The sequence below is a fragment of the Dasypus novemcinctus genome, chromosome X (genome assembly GCF_030445035.2).
Source record: "Dasypus novemcinctus isolate mDasNov1 chromosome X, mDasNov1.1.hap2, whole genome shotgun sequence".
NCBI lineage: Eukaryota > Metazoa > Chordata > Mammalia > Cingulata > Dasypodidae > Dasypus > Dasypus novemcinctus.
Window position 1 is genome coordinate 22,090,397 of NC_080704.1, and position 17,858 is coordinate 22,108,254.

General features: G+C 51.2%; 1 protein-coding gene across 4 annotated transcripts in view; it reads right to left on the reverse strand.

Annotated features, from left to right (window-relative positions):
* Nucleotides 1-264: 264 nt before the first annotated feature.
* Nucleotides 265-17,858, reverse strand: part of SH3KBP1 (SH3 domain containing kinase binding protein 1) — a 388,056-nt gene continuing 370,462 nt past the window's right edge. For all 4 annotated transcript variants that reach the window (XM_058292032.2, XM_058292030.2, XM_058292029.2 and 1 more), the window contains 5 exons: nucleotides 14,592-14,701; nucleotides 9,968-10,096; nucleotides 6,172-6,440; nucleotides 1,585-1,648; nucleotides 265-653 (listed from right to left, as the gene is read on the reverse strand). In XM_058292032.2, the coding sequence (XP_058148015.1) occupies nucleotides 612-653; nucleotides 1,585-1,648; nucleotides 6,172-6,440; nucleotides 9,968-10,096; nucleotides 14,592-14,701 (614 nt within the window). In that variant the 3' untranslated portion in view covers nucleotides 265-611. The remainder of the gene's footprint in view (nucleotides 654-1,584; nucleotides 1,649-6,171; nucleotides 6,441-9,967; nucleotides 10,097-14,591; nucleotides 14,702-17,858) is intronic.

Here is a 17,858-nt window from a genome sequence, read left to right on the forward strand (position 1 = left end):
TTCTCTTTTTGCAAATATACCATCATATATATAAGCTAAAATTTATCTCAGAGTGGTGGGGTTGGTTGGCGGGGGGGTGGGATGGGTTGGACCTAAAATTGCATATGTGATAGAATCCTAAACTGGAACACAAAGCAAGGCAGCTTTCCAGCCTGAAGCAAAAGAAGGGACGCTCGCTCCTGACTATGTGTAGTACAAACAGTGGAGGAATCTGTGACAAAACACGATTAAAAAAATCATAAAATTATAAAGCTTGTAAACGAATAATCTGAAGTTACATTTTATTAATGGAAAAGATCATCAAAATAGTACCACTATGGACTAAACTGCCTGAGTTTTCATTTCGCATGAGATCTCAAAGTAGAAAAGCCTGAAGCACAATTTGCTCTGCTTGAGTCACAACCAGTGCCAGACCCGGGACTAAACCAGGGCGAAGATTCTCCTCTTGGATGGAATTTGTGTTGTGCTATCAAGACTTTTGTGCTAATCTTTCAAACGGGGACATGTGGAGGCAAACCTCTAATCTTTTGGCACAAGGTTATTTTGGCTGGGGCGGAAAATTTGAGTCGGAGACTCAGGATGAGTAATGCAACATTTCATTGATCAAGTATTCATTTTGATTGAAGAGCTTTCTTTATGTCATTAACTTCCATCTGTGAAGAAGAAAAAACAAAGAAAGACCCAAAGGAAATCACGTGAGGTTGGCTGGTTTTGTAGAACCTGAAAGAGCATCAACCTGCTCGATTAAAAGGGAATAATTAACCTGGCAATTTGAAAGGTGAAATGGGTGAAAGGACGACTGAATGAAGAGTCGATGATGATGCCAGAAATGGCATAAGCCTCAAGAGTGGGCACAGGCACAAGGCACTAGGAAATGGGGATCTCTGAATTCTCCCAAGGTTGCCGAAAGGAGCAATCATTCCAGTTTCTTGGCCAGAGGGCGGAGGCAAGCTTCTTGAAGCGCCAGACCACCTGGCAGTGTTGGAAGGCACCTGCGGCTGGGCCCTGGGGGTGTCTGTCAGCACCCCCAAAGTGATGACGAGCAGTGCCCATCCTTTAAGCCTGGGTCCCGATCCGCACCCAGGGTGCACCAATAGCCTCCAGGCCGAAAGGGTTGACCTCTGGCCGCTGGGAACAATGACTCGCTCTCTGCCACTTGGTAACAGCAGTGCTGGACCAGAGACTAGAGGGGACGGAAGCCCTTGGAGTCCCAGTGACTGCATGACAGAAGCCCGCTAGCAACAGGGCCTCCCTAGGGCCACGGCCTCTGGCACTTACTCTAATCATGCCTCCTGGAAACTGGCCCGGTGTGTGTGGGGGGGACACTAGTCACTGGGCAGATGCTCCGTCACACCCCAAATGGAAACGCCAACTGGGGGCAGGTGTAGGTGTCTCCCTTTCCCAGGACTTCCTGGACCGCGGGAAAGGGGGCGACGGGGACCTCGGCAATTCTAAGAAAATGCTCACAGAAAAGTGGGTCTAAGCCTGCCAGGGGGTACTCGTCATTTGTCTGTAAATTCCTGCCCTGAACTGCGCTGCCCCCAACTCTGCCTCTGGGCCTCAGCTGGCACCTCAGGGACCCACCTGCAAACGCAGCCGGATTTTCTTCTCCTCGTCCAGCTCTGACAGTAGCTGCTTAATCTCTCGTCTGAAAAGCAAACAGCAATGAAATTAAACAAAAGCCCCGATGGACTCAGTAAGAGATAAGGAACCTTTTATCTGCACTACAAAATACACCTGACTCTCTTACAAGGGAAAAAGTGGACACAACGTCAAGTTTTCTTTGCATTGCTGGGGCTTGAAATTCGATGCAGATATCAGAGAAAGGCTTGCCATTACTCTGGGCTCTCAGAATCCGGCGACATAAAATGTCGGGTCTGGAAATGACCTTTTTGTTTTTCTTCTTCATTTTCTTTTAAATGTTACATTAAAAAAATACGAGGTCCCCATATACCCCCCACCCCCTCACCCCACCCCTCCCACATCAACAACCTCTTCCGTCATCGTGGCACAGTCACTGCACCTGGTGAAATATATTCCTATTTTGGAGCACCCATTCTGTCTTCCCTCTGATGGCTCTTTGGTACAGAATCCCTGATCTTCAAGGGCACTCATCAGCATTTTCACTGTAGGTGGTTTTATCACCCCATGTGTGCTTCCTTTCTTTTCAGTTTTAAATTAATAAAAGTTCACTGGTATGTTTTTACTGATTCTCCTAAAAGCCGACAAAGAGTAAGACCCCAAAACTTGGAGGCAAAATAACTGAAATAGCAATACTTGGTGACCATGTGGTAGAGACGGTGGACGTGAAAGAGGATCCGCCATCTATTGCCCTTTCCAACACTGAATGATGACGTGGGACAAAAGCAAACATCTCGTCAACCAAGGGCTCCATACTTAGGCCACTGCAGCCAAACAGTGGCCAGGGAGCTGGACTCCATCAGGTAGAGGCGCTTCATTTTGGACGGGCGTTTTTACAAGCTGGGCCGGAGACTCAAGAAACAAAGCCAGCCAAGGCAGCGCCGTAAGGGACAAGTTATACTGCGTTTGCTCACTTGATGAGGGCACCACGATGGCCCCTGTCCTGACATCGCATCCCAGCACTGCTGTCAACACGACAGGTTATCTGGCACCAATCGCTTGTGACTCATCACTGCATTTATTCAAGCACACGTGGGGCACCGCTACCTTGGTGGGCACTAATTTGGGTTTAGAAAAGGACAAGATGAGGGACGTGTATGTGGCTCAACTGATAGGGCATCCGCCTACCATATGGGAGGTGCAGGGTTCAAGCCCAGGGCCTCCTGAACCATGTGGTGAGCTGGCCCTCGCGCAGTGCTGCCGTGTGCAAGGAGTGCTGAGCCACGTAGGGGTGCCCCCGTGTAGGGGAGCCCCACGCACAAGGAGTGCGCCCCACAAGGAAAGCCACCCCGTGTGAAAAAAGTGCAGTCTGCCCAGGAGTGGTGCCACACGCATGGAGAGCTGACGCAGCCAGATGACATAACAAAAAAGACGCAGTTTCCCAGTACCGCCGGATAATATAAGCAGATGCAGAAAAACAGTGAATGGATACAGAGAGCAGACAACATCGAGAGGGGCGGAAGGAGAGGGAAATAAAATAAATCTTAAAAAAAAAAAAAAGAAAAGAAAAGGACAAGATGAGACCCTGAGCAAACTGCACCTCCCCAGGAAGACGGGGGCAGGCGAAGCTTTGAGTGGTCCAGGTGCAGGGAGCGAACTGGGGAAGGAGGTCCAAAGAAAGTCGCTAAGTAGGAGAAATGGGCGACAATCTGGGAGGGAGGGAGGCAGGGGGGAGGGTTGATGGGGAAGAGCAAGGGTCGAGGCAGGGAGGCGAGAACCAGCGCATTTGGGGCCAGGAGGGAGTCAGCTGAGAGGGAAGTGATGTCACGAGCTAAGGTAGGAGCCTGGGGGTGGGGGTGGGGCGCAATGGCCCTGGGCATGGAAGTCAGGCTGGGGGAGGTGGCGCAGGGCAGGCCTTGGGCGAGGGGCCACCGGGAGGTGCTGATGAAAGAAGATGTCGGCTGGCCAAGGAGGGGCGGCCGTCCCAGCGGTGGGAGACGCGGGTTTCAGATGTGCAGGTTCCCACTGCCCCTCAGGATCAGAGGCTGGAGTCGAAGGGCTGATGCCCTGTATTTGGGCTAGTCTGCCCAGCAATGCACCTAAGGACACTGGCGGGGGCGGGGGTGGCACCGAGGCAGGAAGCTGGCCAGGCCCCTGGGACTCGGGGCTTCCGCCCTTTGAGTGCTGCTCTCTCCCAGCGGGTCCTGAGGACGCCATCGGGGTATGTGGGAGCGGCAGGGCCTTGGGCCCAGGGCTCCAGGGAACGGGCAGTGGTGACACTTGAGAGCAGCTCCCAAACAGGAGTTCCTGGCGTGGGCCAGGCCTGGGTCTGGCCCGTCACATTTGTTCAGTGTTTACAACACCCCTGCCTGGTCCAAAACCCCTGGCCACACCCCCAGTGGACAGGTAAGGCAACTAAGGGCCAGCGAGGTTAAGTAATCTGCTCCGGGTGGCGGGGCAAATGAGTGCGCGAGTTGAGAATCTCGATCCGGATGTGTGGAATGAATGAAAAAGGCCTCTGATGCCCTCTGCATCCACAGAGTACGTTCCCCTGTGGAGGAACTGTGTCTCGACACTGTGCTGACAAGTGGCACGTGGTGCTCACAGAACACCCCAGAATCCCTTAGGAGCTGTTGACACAGAAAAGGATAAGCATCCTACCAGAACTTCGGGACAGAGAGCTCTTAGGTTTAAAGCTGAACCTTCTCTTGAAACCACCTGCCAAGGGTCAAGGACCTCCCTAAATGCCAAAGACTTGGGCGATGTGTGTCCAACAAGCCAGGCCCCTTTTGTGCACCCACTGGTGGGATTAGGGATGGGGTGCTGAGCCTGCGAGGGCAGGAGAGCCTGCAGGCCAGGAGCAGTGGGGCATGGGAAAAAGAAGGGAGAACGGGGGCTGGATGGGAGAAAGGAGAGCAGAGATGTGGTGGGGAGTGGGGGTGGCGAGGCAGGGAGGGAAGGAATGAGCACCCAGCAGCCATCAGGAATTTCAGGAAAGGGAAAAACAGGCGAGGCGTGCGTGGAAGGCGCTGCGCTGCCTCTGGCCGCCCGGGCCAGCAATCGTGAAAACGCTCACTGTGGGGGAGAGCTCCCAGTGGCAGCTGTGTCCCCAGGCTTTCCACGTGTAGACTTGCTGAGCGCTCCACAGACCCTGAGAGGTGGCCGACGGCTGGGAACACAGATGTGAGGAAGGCTTAAGTGACTTGCCCAAGGTCACACAACCGGTAAGGGGCCAGGCTGGGATCTGCACCAGGGCCGCCTGGTCCCAGAGCCTGTATCCTTACCTACTTGCCATCCTGCTGTCGCTCGGCCCTGCGGGGCACAGGCCAGGCCAGGACCTGGAACCCTCCAGGGCCAATGCACGCCCGGGGCAGCTGTGAACACACTGGCCAGGCGCCTGGGCTGGGAGAAATCTGCTCTTGCTGTCCCTCTGCCTGGAGGGGCCTGCTCTTGGCAATCCTAGTTCATCTGCCAGAACCTTACGTGGGAGACACCTCCCTGTCGTTCCACCCTGAGGCCCTCAAGAAAGAGCCAAGCGATCCCTAGATCCCTATGCTGTCTGAGTCTCCGTTTACAGCAGATAAGCGCCGCCCTGCTTCTGATCCTTTCACCAACCTGGTCCCTGCGTGCCACATCCTGTGGGATATCTACCCGTGGGCCTTATTTTGTTTCCAGGCCTTTCTCCCCACCTGAACGCTCCATACAGATTAGAGACAGATAGAGAGCATGCGTGTAAGGTTGTGCAGAGAACACCAGGCCCGAGTCTCAGGGTGAGGGCGCCTTGCTGCATAAAATACAAAGTCTCGGGGCAGCGGACTTGGCCCAGTGGTTAGGGCGTCCGTCTACCACATGGGAGGTCCGCGGTTCAAACCCCGGGCCTCCTTGAAGACCCGTGTGGAGCTGGTGCATGCACAGTGCTGATGCACGCAAGGAGTGCCCTGCCACGCAGGGGTGTCCCCCGCGTAGGGGGAGCCCCACGCGCAAGGAGTGCGCCCCTTAAGGAGAGCCGCCCAGCGTGAAAAAAGGCACAGCCTGCCCAGGAGTGGCACCGCACACACGGAGAGCTGACACAAGATGATGCAATGAAAGAAACAGATTCCTGTGCCGCTGACAACAACAGAAGCGGACAAAGACGACGCAGCAAATAGACACAGAGAACAGACATCGGGGTGGGGGGGAAGGGGAGAGAAATAAATAAATACATCTTTAAAAAAAAAAAGTCTCGGATTTAAAGGGTCTGTATCTCTTTGGCATACCCTATACCCTATGGCCAGTGAACGTTAGGCGAGCCAATGACTTGATCTGGCAGCTAATTGGAGAAACTGCCATTTTTTTCTGATACTGGAGGAAAAACTGGCTTTTGGACATACCAAGCCATGGTACAAGGGAGGACTGTTTCACGGGTGACCAAAGGGACTCTCCTTTCAGTGCCCTGCCGAGAGGGTTGGGCCTGCGGCCAGCCCGGGCCCTTCCTGCGAGGCCCACAGAGCAGCGGCCAAGTTCGCGCTTTCGGAAGCAGGCCCCGGCGGGCGGAGCCTCGGCACCGAGCGCCCCCTGGCGGGCGGGGGAGGAAGGGGCCGCCGCACTCACTTCTGTTGGTCCTTCATGGTCTCGATGATGCTCCGCAGCTCGCGGACCTGCGTCCTCAGCTCCTCCACGGCTGCCTGGCTGCTGGCCGCGGGCTCCGTCTTTGGTTTTCCTTCCGTGCCGAACAGAGACGGCGAGTTGGCTCGGTGTCCGGCTGTTCCCAAAGAGGACGACAGGGGGGAGGGCGCCGCCGAGGACAGAGGGGCTTGCCCGCTGCCACCGGAGGCCATGGTCCCCAGCTTGGGCGGCAGGGCAGCTTTGTTGTCCGACACCTGGGGTGAGGGAAGGCGGAGAGGACTCAGAGCTAGGACTGTGTGCGGTGCTCCCCTCCTCCTGTTCCGTAAAAGCCTCCATCAACATCCCCGGCCCCCCACTCCACCCGCTCCCCCTTCGTCCACACGCCCCCGAGGGCCTGCTGTGTGCAGGCCTCCCCGCTTCCAGAACCTTCTTTTATGGTCTTAAATTCGACCGCCTCTCTGGACGGGGAGTTACAAACAGGTTCACCTGACACGTACAGAGGCCCAACCCCGTCTCAGGCTCTGCCCGCTCTGACGTGACCGAGATGTCGTCCCAGGCTTCTGGGAACACAGAACTCAGGGGGGCACAGAGGGACAGGCAAGCTGGCACGCTGCAGAGGAGGGGAGGGCTGCGTGGGCAGGGGCCAAGCAGAGAGCTGCGGCCCCCCAGGAAAGGGGCCGGCCATCCTGGGGCATTTTGGGGGGAAGCGCTGGCCTAAGGGAGGACTTTGAGGGGGCCAGGGCGGAGGGGTGTTGGGAGAAAGATGTTCTAGCTGGAGGGAACATCACAGGGACAGGCCGAGAGACAGGGCAGCGAAAGGTCTTTGTGGGGAGCAGGTCGCTCCACGTGGCTGGACTGTCCGAGGGGACAGGAGGTAGAGGGGACAGGCTGACGGGGGGGCAAAAGATGGCGGGCCACGCTGCTGGCCTTTCTGGCTGCAGAAGGGCCCAGGGGATGGCAGGCCCGGGGGCAGGGACACTGCTGGGTGACTCCTGTACACGCGACAGTAGAAATGGGGGAGGGCTCGAGGTAGGCAGTGGCGATGGAGGGAAGACGGCCCTGAGAGTGGCAGCGGAGGCGGGCTTACTCGGCAGGCTGACGCCACGCCTGGCCTCCCGGAGCAGGTGCCCCAGGGCCCACAGCCTGTGCTCCTGGATGGCAGGTAGGGGCTGAACAAGGAAGGGCTGATCGGGGACCGTGGCTGGGGACAGTTTTAGACACAGGGAGATTCAGGAGCCCGAGGGACAGCCAAGGGGCTACATCTTGTGGCCGGAGCCAGCGACCGGGACAGTAAGCTGGGCCAGAGAGATGACCAGGGGAGGTGGCAGCCACAGGGGTGGGCAATACCAAAAGAGAAGAGGCCCAGGGAGTCCCCCACCTTCAGAGGCAGCGGGACAAAGCTGAACCCCTGCGGACTGGGAGAGTAGAGAGAGACCTGGAGAGAGGCCTGGGCATGGACCCCCCAGAGGAGTTTCCAGGAGGAAAAGGGATAGGGAAAGTGAGTTAAGGGTGCTGAGAGGAATGGGAGTGTAAGGCAGGAGAAACCTGCCCGGGGCAGGCCAGTGCTTGGGTGGGAGGCAAGGCATGGCCCTGAGGCTAGGACTCTGCTTTCCAGAAACGAGCTGGGTGGGGGCAGTGCCCACGCAGAAGCTATGGGAGGAGATGGCAGCAAGGAGGGGTCTTGCTGCCTTTCAGGGATGGGTGGGTGCCTGAGCGAGGGACGTGCTGAGGGCGTGGAGGGCGGCGGGTGGGGAGCTGAGGGGGAAGCAGCCAGGGGAGGCCAGGAGGACACAGTCAAGGGCAGGAGGAAAGAAAGCCACCCGGCAGGCCCAGCTGAGGGGCGGCCGGGGAGGTGAGCTGGGAGTGGGCGGAGAGGAGGGAAAGCAGCCTTCAGGGCTGCACCTCCTGGGGAAGGAGGCAAGGGTCCGAGTGACGGTGGAGCGAGGCTGGAGCTGGAGCTGGTGAGGCCTGGGAGCCGCAGGACTCTGTGGCAGCAGGCGCCCAGCTGGTCACCCCAGGGTGGGAGCCAAGGAGGGGCTTGGCTGGCCTGGTGGGGAGGTCGAGGCTGGATGCTGGCTGGCCTAGAGTGAGCCCAAAGCGGACGGGCCATCGTGCCCAGCCTCCCCGCTGGCCCACCGCTTCTCTGCCAAGTTACCACGGAGGAAAGAGCTCTCTGCTGCCTGGGGCTTTGTCATTAGCAAGAGTTAGGAGAAGAGGGAAACGGGCCGCGCAGATGAGGCTGGACCATTTAAATGAGGCTCGACTGGCACACATGTTCCCAAGCAGGAAACCGAGGCTGAGAGAGGCGGCTGAGTAACGCCTCGGCTCCCTTCCCTATCGGCGCTGCTCCTCAGGCCCGGCCCCAGCCACTGTGGCGGCCTGAGCCTGAGCACGAGCGCTCTCCTGTTCTAGTCTGCTTCCCTGGCTTCCCCTTCCGGGGGGAAGTTCCTGCTCTTTCCCTCTTCCTGCCCCCAGCCCAGTAAGGCCCCGACACTGACTGACTTCAGGCACCTCTTGAGTCACCGATTCTCTGAGCTCTCCCTCCAGGACCCAATCTCCTGGCCCACTCAGTGAGCAAGTCCTCTTTTCAGCCCTCACAGAGCAGGGGCCACTGCGCTCCCTGATCAAATTAGTTCAAGTGGAATTTCTAGAAGCGGTGAAGAACACGACAGGATAGCTCCAGGGAAGTGAAATCGGCTCATGGGAGAGAATCGTGCAAAGCAGACACGTGAGAAGCCACTGTCCACCAGCAGATGTCACTGCAGACACACCCCAGGGACGCCGGCACAAACACAACTCCAGGTGTACCCCGGGCACCCGAAAACACGGGTCTAAAGCCGAAGTTCTGCCAATGGGATCCTTTATAAAGGAAGCGTCTGCAGTTTTGTGAGTAAACACAAGTGATCTCTTTCACAGGATCAAATTTTTAAGAAAATCCATACATGTAAATTCTTAAATCTATGAGAAAGAAAATCCCACATAACCTTTGATTGTTTTCGCTTCACGTGCCTTAAGAAAGGACTCGTTTTCTGCTTTCAGACAGAAAGAAGATGCTAATCCTTACGGAAAATAATTCCAATGGACTGGGCTCTCTCGATATGAGAAACTGGAATTTTAAGATCTTGGTTCACAGTCATTGGAAGAGCAGAACTTGTACAAGGTACACCTCCGAAGTCACACGCAGCAGCTCAGCAGTATCAGTGTTGTTTTTCACAAACTAATGACTTAAAATAGTGGGACCATCCCCTGGACACACAACGAAATGGAAGTGTTTTTCGACCACATTTATTCTAAAACACGACTCCGAATCAGCTTTTCTTTAAGACGCTCCATTAGTTATTTACATCTGCGACCTGCCAGCTATGCTTTGTGGCGCTACCAAGCTTTGAACATAAAACTCAAGCTGTGTGGACAGAGGGCAGAGTATTTAACACCTTCCCATATTCTCTCGGGACACCTCTGGGCTTTTAGAGTTGTTGGGGGGCGGGGAGCTGTGCATGTGTGTGAGGGCATTTGTGTACGTGTGTTTGTCGGGATGGAGAGGAGACCAGGCCACGAGGGAAAACGACATGGCAAAGAAACAACTGAACTCGTAGCTCAGGGATTGGGCCCAGCTTTGGCGACTTGGTGACCTGCCTCAGGGACTTTTGGCTACTACAGTAATCACTGTCACTAAAGAATGCTATTCATCCTTGTTTGGTGGCTAACCCATCCGAGAGCACACATGAGATGGCAGGGACCACTCGCTGGCAGGGCACCCTGGCCACGGCCGGTCACTCACTTGGGATATGGTAACAGTCTTTGAAGTTTTCTTTGATGCGTCTGTTCCTCTGTGTGCAAGCGAAACGTGTTCCTCTTTATCTTCTTCTGGACTCGGAGAGTCAAAGATATCAGGGCTTGAAAGGGAGGACTGGATAAGGCCAAGAAAAAACACTGTCAGAATTACACCTTGGCTGGCACAGCTCTCGCTAATATAATGCCGTGTACTTTTCCAAAGCACTCAGCACTTCTATTTCATTTGTCTCCTCACTATAACCCCGTGAGGCAGAAAGCGTGCTATTATCTGGTTACTAGAGGTAGTCACACAGCTGTTTGGTGGCAGAACTGGGAACGAGAGGAAGATTTCCTGTACCAGGAATTCTTCCATGGATCCCTGGAATCTTCCCCCTGATGTCCATCCATTAGCTCATACTGTCTATCCCCATGGCTCTCTGTCGTCCAGCCTCCCCTGCTTCCTCCGGGTCTCCCTCCCTCCTTTCTAGAACTACTTGCTACCTAGTGCCGGGCACTGAGCCTGGGGCTGCAGGCTTAACGGTGGACATGCCAGGCCCGGTTCCTGCCCTCACGGGGCTTCCGGCCTGGTGGGGAAGGGTGGACAGCTCAACAGGAGGTAGCCTCTAACCTTCCTCTCCTCCATTTCCTCCTGGGTATTTTCCTTGCCCCTTTTCCAGGATCACGAAATCTGCTGCATGCTGAACCGTCCTCAAAGGACTTGTCTCAGAGGAAGCTGTTTCCAAGGGGCAGAGATCACCAGGCTGGCCCCACCGACCAGTGCTTCCGTTGGCCGAGAGCACCATGAGCCCCTATCTAATTAGGTTCCTGCTGCTAAGTCTCGCACCCCATGACTGCTGACAGCTTCAATTTTGGATGCCATATTTGCTGAAATAGATTCACAGAACAGCATCTTTTGGGGAAAAAAAATGGGGATAACTGCCTGCCTCATTGTGAAGATTACTGTGCTGGGAGGATCTAATAAGCTGGATGAATGTGAAACAGTTCACTGGAATTTGCTTAGTCATAAATGCTTACTATACTAGGATTTTCCTAGTTTAGAACAAAGCAAATGAAAATAAGAGCTCCCATAGCAAGGCTTTTTCTTCTTCTTTTTCAACAAAGAATCTGCCAGAGAGGCCTTTGGGTGAGCCCTACTCAGCCTCACCTCCAGGCCTTCTACCCTGCTGGCAGAAGGACGGTCCTATTTAGAGTCACCGCTCAGCGCCATGATAAAAAAAATCACACCTACAAATACTGTTTATTTTGATCTATTCATTCTACTTGCTCAGGCAGAAACCTAACACATTTTAGGGAATTTGCAAAGCCAAGTTTTACATTTAAGAGGTCTGCTTTGTTAATCTTCATTTCCTTGGAAAACCCAGTTACCTAGAATAACAGCCTCATTCGGAGCTCTCTTCTTAATTTAGGCTTAACTGCCTACCCACCTTGCAATGCCTGTATCCTTTCATTCTGAGATTTTGTTCAAAAGCCAGTTCCCTCCTACATAACCTATGGTCCATGAGCTGCCAGGCAAACCTTGCTCTCTGAATCCTATCAACATCAAAAGCTCTAACTGGAGGGAGAAGCTGCAGGCTGGGGAATCAAGCCTGGTGCATCTCCTCACTTTCCCCAGTGGCAATGGCCTTTTCTGACTACATCCATGACTATGAATCCTATTTTGCTATAATACACCTACAGGTGCTAATTGGAAGAAGAGTAACTATGGATCTGATGTATACAGCCATGTGGTGATGCATGGGAAAGAAGGAAGGTGAAGAGACTGTAGTAATTTTATTTCTTCAAAGCACAAATACATCCCTGTAGTTTTAAGCCTCCAAATAAAATCCAGGGGAGCGGATGAGGCACAAGCAGCTGAGTGCCTGTCTCCCACATAGGGGGTCCTGGGTTTAGTTACCAGCACCGCCTAAAGAAGACAAACAAGCAGACAATGACAGACATCAAACAGAAAAACAACAAGCAGATGAGCAAAACCAATGAGTAGACAACTAGCAAAAACGAAACAAGCAGGGAGCAGATTTGGCTCACGTTGAGTGCCCGCCGCCTACACGGGAGGGCCTGGGTTCAGTTCTGATGCCTCCTAAAGAAAGAAACATACAACGAGCAAAAAAAAAAAAGTGCAAACAACGAGCAAACAGATGAGAGACCCATCTGTGGGGGAGGAGGGGTTAAAAAAATCATTTAAAAAAAACCACTCCATATCAAGTCCCAAGCTTTGAGTCACTGTGCCATAAGCTTCCTATGGGCTGGAACCGTGGCTGTCTCATTCCCGGTCATAGCTTTGGTTCCTGGCACACCGTGGATTGGGCACATGGCAGAGAGAGGAACATAAATATCTGCTGAATGAATGAACGACCGCAACTTGCAGCCTAAGAGTGGAGTGAAGATGAGACGCATTTACTCTGTCCTCTGAAAGACACACAACCTCCCAGACATGGGATATATGGTCTAAAGGTGGGGTGGGAGGTGGTAATTTGAACCTTTCTGGATTTAATTCTGGAAGCCTCAATACTCAGTAGACCTTGAAAAGTTAGGAAGAATTTGGAAGGAAAACTAGAAGGATGAAGGATTTATAGAGAAGAGGTAGGAGGTAGAATTAAAAATCTGAATAGAGAGGTACTAAGAAGCAACTAAATAGATTGTATGTCTACGAGGGGCACTGGGGGGCATGGAGAGGGGTGAGAAAGGGGAGAGAGGGCGATGTTGACCGAGAACTCCATATAAGAGTGAAAAAGTAAGGACTTTTCCACATCCTTCTCCCAAAATGGCTTCATACAAAGACGAAAATTAGGGCAACTCAAACCATGTTTTTGGATTCAGCAGATATGAGAGAAGAGTCCAAAGGTAGTAGTCACCTTGTTTTTCTTCTAAATGATGACACTTTAGGTGGGATCAGTGCTTAGGCGAGAAGAGAAAGTGTCCTGGGAAACCTGCACTTAGTGGGGGTCATGAGGCCTTAGACCGCGTTCCCAGCAAGGTCGAAGCAGTGTGTATGTGTGTGTTTGTGTGTGTGTGTAAAGTAAAAGTGTGCATTTCCTTTTGACCCACTTTCAGAAAATTTTTACCCAAGTGAACCATTTTGGAGCAGGACCAAGATTTTTCTAGTGCCATTCACTTCAGTATCTTTTATCATGAAGAACTGGAAACAGCATACATGTCTAATAAGAACGCAATAGCTAGATAAACTTTTCTAAGTTTATGGGGTGGGACACTAGGCAGCCACGATGTTATGGAAGGATGTGTAATGACTGGGGGGAAGGTGCACAGTATAAGGTTCCCAAACACTGGGTACTATGTGAGCCCATTTTTGAAGAAATAACTTCATGTATATAGGAAAAAAAACTACTAAAGATACAGCAAGAGGCCAGTAGTTCACGGCTCTGGGGAGCAGAATGTGTTACAGGTTTGCAATAAGAAAAGAAGTTATTAAAAAGTATTCAAACAAAAACTTCTATGGGTCATCCCAAGTGCTCTAATGGGTCTCTCCTATGCCACCAGGTGCTTCGGACGTTTAAGAAAAATCTCTTGAAGGTCCGTATCAGGTTCTATGGAAGGGCTGTGGGAGACAAATCCTCGGCCATTGCCAAGTGCTTTATAGTAGCAGCGCTTTACTGCAGTAAAGTTTTGCTTTGTTTACAGACCAAACAAGCTTCTCACTACTTTTCTACCACAAGATATGACATTTTTTTCTCTCCTCAATATTGTTTCTGGTTCAGATGAGAATCAGTGTGGAAGGAGAGAGAAGGAAGGTGGGAAGAACGAGCACCCAACTCTCAGGGAGATAGACGAAGAACAAATAATAGGGAGAAATGCTGCTTGATTCATGAAGACTTTTGACCTGGTTTGAGTCTTTTGTGGACCCCAGAAAATTATGTTCTTAAACTAACCCATTCCTGTGTGTGTGAACCTATTTTATGTGGGAGCTTTTGGTTATATTCAGTCAAGGGACCTTTAGATTAGATCCTTTTACTGGAGTCTTATATAAATGGAAGACAGAGAATGAGAGCTGCCATTTTACTCCGCCATGGGAGAGAGGACTCCAGGATCATCTGCAACTACAGAAAGACAGAGAAACCCCGAGAGGCTGAGAGAGAGGCCAGAGGCTGGAATCAGCAGAGCACAGGGGCATGGGAAGAAGCCCCCGAGAGGATGAAAGAGATGAGGCCCAGAGGAGAGGGGAGAGAGGCTCACCCACAGCTGAGCTGGGGCAGGAAGTGAGCCTGGAGGAGAAGGGCAAGTCCAGCTGCCATTTTGCCTTGCCATGTGGCAGGATCCAGGGCTCTGCCAGCAGCTGACTTTTGGTGAGACAGCATCACTGATGATACCTTGATCTGGACATTTTCACAGCCTCAGAACTGTAAGATTTACCCTAATATATTCCCATTATAAAAGCCAACCCATCTCCAGTATTTTTACAGTGATAGCCTTTAGCAAACTAAAACAACTCTGAAATCATTTCTTGTTGGCAGTACATCTCATGACCCCCCACCCCCCGCCTCCCAAGTTGTCCTCACATCAGCCACTTGCAGGAGAGTCCTCTGCTAGAGTATTTAGCCCTTCCTGCTTCTCAGCTGCGGTAGAGAAGGCAGGAGCCATGATGGAGAGACACTTACAGATGTGAGGGACTGGGATGGAGGCCGCCTCCCCGTGGCTTTTGGTCTGCTTGTGGTTGGGTGGCTGAGTTTCTCAGTAGATGACACCACGGAGTCGAAACCTTCTAGGTCTAAAATAAAAGTAAAACAGATTTTTAAGAGCACAACTAAGCAAGAGAGCAGGTTCTTCTAATATGTCACAAACACCTGTTTTCCTTAATCATCATCCTTTATAACTGAATTACATGTATCTTTTACGGGGCCCTTTGCATCCTTTGGTCATTCAACAAATGTTATTCAAACCAAATGAAAAGCTCTTTCCTCCTTGGCTTAACAAGCTAGCGTGGAGGAGAGCAAAACATGGTTTTTCTTTTCCCCTTGAAGAGCTATATTCATAAATCTTTTAAAAGCTACAGAAAGAGGATTAAAGGAGGGATCCTCTCCCTTCCACAAATCCAAGTAAATTTTAGTGATAAAACATTTTTGCAGTCTCAACACAAAAGGCAGTTATTGAAAGGGATGATATCCGAGGGCAAGGGGATGCGGGCCATTGATCCGCAAGATGGGAGCAGATTTTCACTTGGGGAGCCACAAGCAGCCAGCACCTCCTATGGTGTGTGCCAAATGTCCCTCAGGCGGCACTCTGGCTCGTGCTGCCTTGCCCTGCCATGACACTCTACTTTTGCTGTCACCTTTTCATCCTAATGTTAGACTGTAAACTCCTTAGAGATGGAGACCAAGCTTCCACTTCTATAGAGAATTCATAGAGCCCAGAGCCATTCTGTTTCCAGAAGCAGCATTCAGCAAAGGCATTCTCTTTTTCACTCATTAGTCTGTTCATTCATTCACTCCATTATCCCTGAGTCACTACTCAGTGCCACATGTGGTGCTAGACACTGAGGGTACCTCAGTGAACATGACAGAAATGAGCCCTGCCCACAGAGAGCTTACATTCTAGTAACCGGTGTCTCAGATGGACACAGAGACATTCCGACAGCTAGTCACTGCACCCCAGCATGTGTCTGGGAGAAATGGCTCTGCCTTTAATTTGCCACCCTCTTCAACAAATTATTGGCCCAGGGGTTACATGTTTCTAGAGTGTTCTGGGAAACTACAAGTCAGGTTTAAATATGGTGTGTGATGCTCAAAGGAATGACTGGCAGAAAAGGGACAGCCCGGAGATGCACTATTGCTTGTGACTGGAGAAACCCGTTTTTTCCTGACAAGTAGACTGTGCTTTATGTGTCATGGCAGACCCTGCCTTCCCGAACCACTTCCTGTTCTTCCCTCTAACAGAGCCTCAATTTCATTTCAGGACAATGTGCCCACCTCTGGCTGAACCACATTTGGTTTAAGCCAATGATGGCAATTCTGCTCCTCATTGCCAGTGACTCATCTAGAGGTGGCATGTAACTCAATTTGGGTCACTGAGAAATAAAGGGAAGTGTACGGAGAGCTTCTGGGAAAAGGTTTTCCTCTCTGGCTCGAGAGAGGCAAGTGAGGAAAAGGGCTTTTGTACTGTTGCACCTCTTCCTTCTTGCCTGGGATGCTGTTGTATAAAGACAGGATGCCTGGAGCTGTGGCAGCCATCTTGTGACCATGAGGGGAGGCATGGCAAACATTCTTTCAGTTCTTGAGGACGGCAGAGCAGAAAAATGAAAAGAGCCTGGGGGCACTGATGACCCTGCTGAGCACCCCACCAACCCTGGAATCACCTGGGGCCCAACTTCTTGCCATGTGAAATTAATAAGCAAATATTATTTCAGCCACTTTTAGTCAGCTATTCTTTATTCACAGCTGACAGCATCCGATTAGTTTGGCGCAAAAGGAATTGAGGTTTTGCACTGTTGAAATTTGCCATTTGATATTGGCATACATTCTTAAATAAATGTGGTTATGTTATATATCATTTTAATGTGCATTTTTTGCTTTATGCAGATACAGCTTGCAACATCAACAACACATTTGGCCCAGGAACTGCTAATGAACGTACAGTGCAGGGGGGTTCAAGTCTCGCAAAGGAGATGAAAGCCTTGGAGATGAGGAAAGTGGTGGCCGGCTACTGGAAGTTGACAATGAACAACTGAGAGCAATCACCGAAGCTGATCCTCTTAAACTACCTGAGAAGTTGCTGAAGAACTCAACGCTGACCACGCTATGGACGTTCAGCATTTGAAGCAAATTGGAAAGGTGAAAAAGCTCGATAGTGGGTGCCTCACAAGCCGACCGAAAATTTAAAAAATCATTATTTTAAAAGTGTTATCTTCTCTTATTCTACACAACAGTGAGGAACCATTTCTTGATTGGATTGTGATGTGCGATAAAAAGTGAATTTTATACAACAACTGGCGACGACCAGCTCAGTGGCTGGATTGAGAAGAAGCTCCAAAGCACTTCCCAAAGCCAAACTTGCACCAAAAAAAGGTCATGTCACTGTTCGGTGGTCTGCTGCCAGTCTGATCCACTATAGCTTTCTGAATCCCGGTGAAACCATTACATCTGAGAAGTATGCTCAGCAAATCGATGAGATGCACCAAAAACTGCAACGCCTGCAGCCAGCACCGGTCAACAGAAAGGGCCCAATTCTCCATGACAATGCCTGACCGCACGTCACACAACCAACCACACAACCAACGCTTCAAAAGTTGAACCAAGTTTTCCCTCACCGACCACATTCACTTGACCTCCCGCCAGCCGATGACCACTTCTTCAAGCATCTCGACAACTTTTTGCAGGAAAAATGCTTCCCACAACTGGCAAAATGCAGAAAATGCTTTCCAAGAGTTTGACGGATCCCGAAGCACGGATTTTTATGCTACAGAAATAAACAAACTTATTTCTCATTGGCAAAAATGTGTTGATTGTAATGGTTCCTATTTTGATTAACAAAGATGTGTTTGAGCCTAGTTATAATAATTTAAAATTCACGGTGCAATTCCTTTTGCACCAACCTAATAACTGCCATATCTGTAAATATGCTGGTTCAGGACAGAGAACTTCAAAATAGTTAGGTGTGATTATTTTTCCCTCCCTTTTTTGTTGATGGTTATAAGAAATGGTCTGGCTACACGACAACTGGCCTCAGTCTACTGGTGAACAGACAGGTGTTGCTTGCAAACTATTTCCTCTGTGAAATATGCACAGCCAAGCACAAATCACTGGTCAGGAGAAGCCATTACATTACACCTGGGTTCGACTGACATTCTTCTTGCACCTGGCGAGTGAATAATTACTCAAGTACCTCATCTTAAAACGTCAAAGCGAGTATAATCAAAGGTTGACTATCTG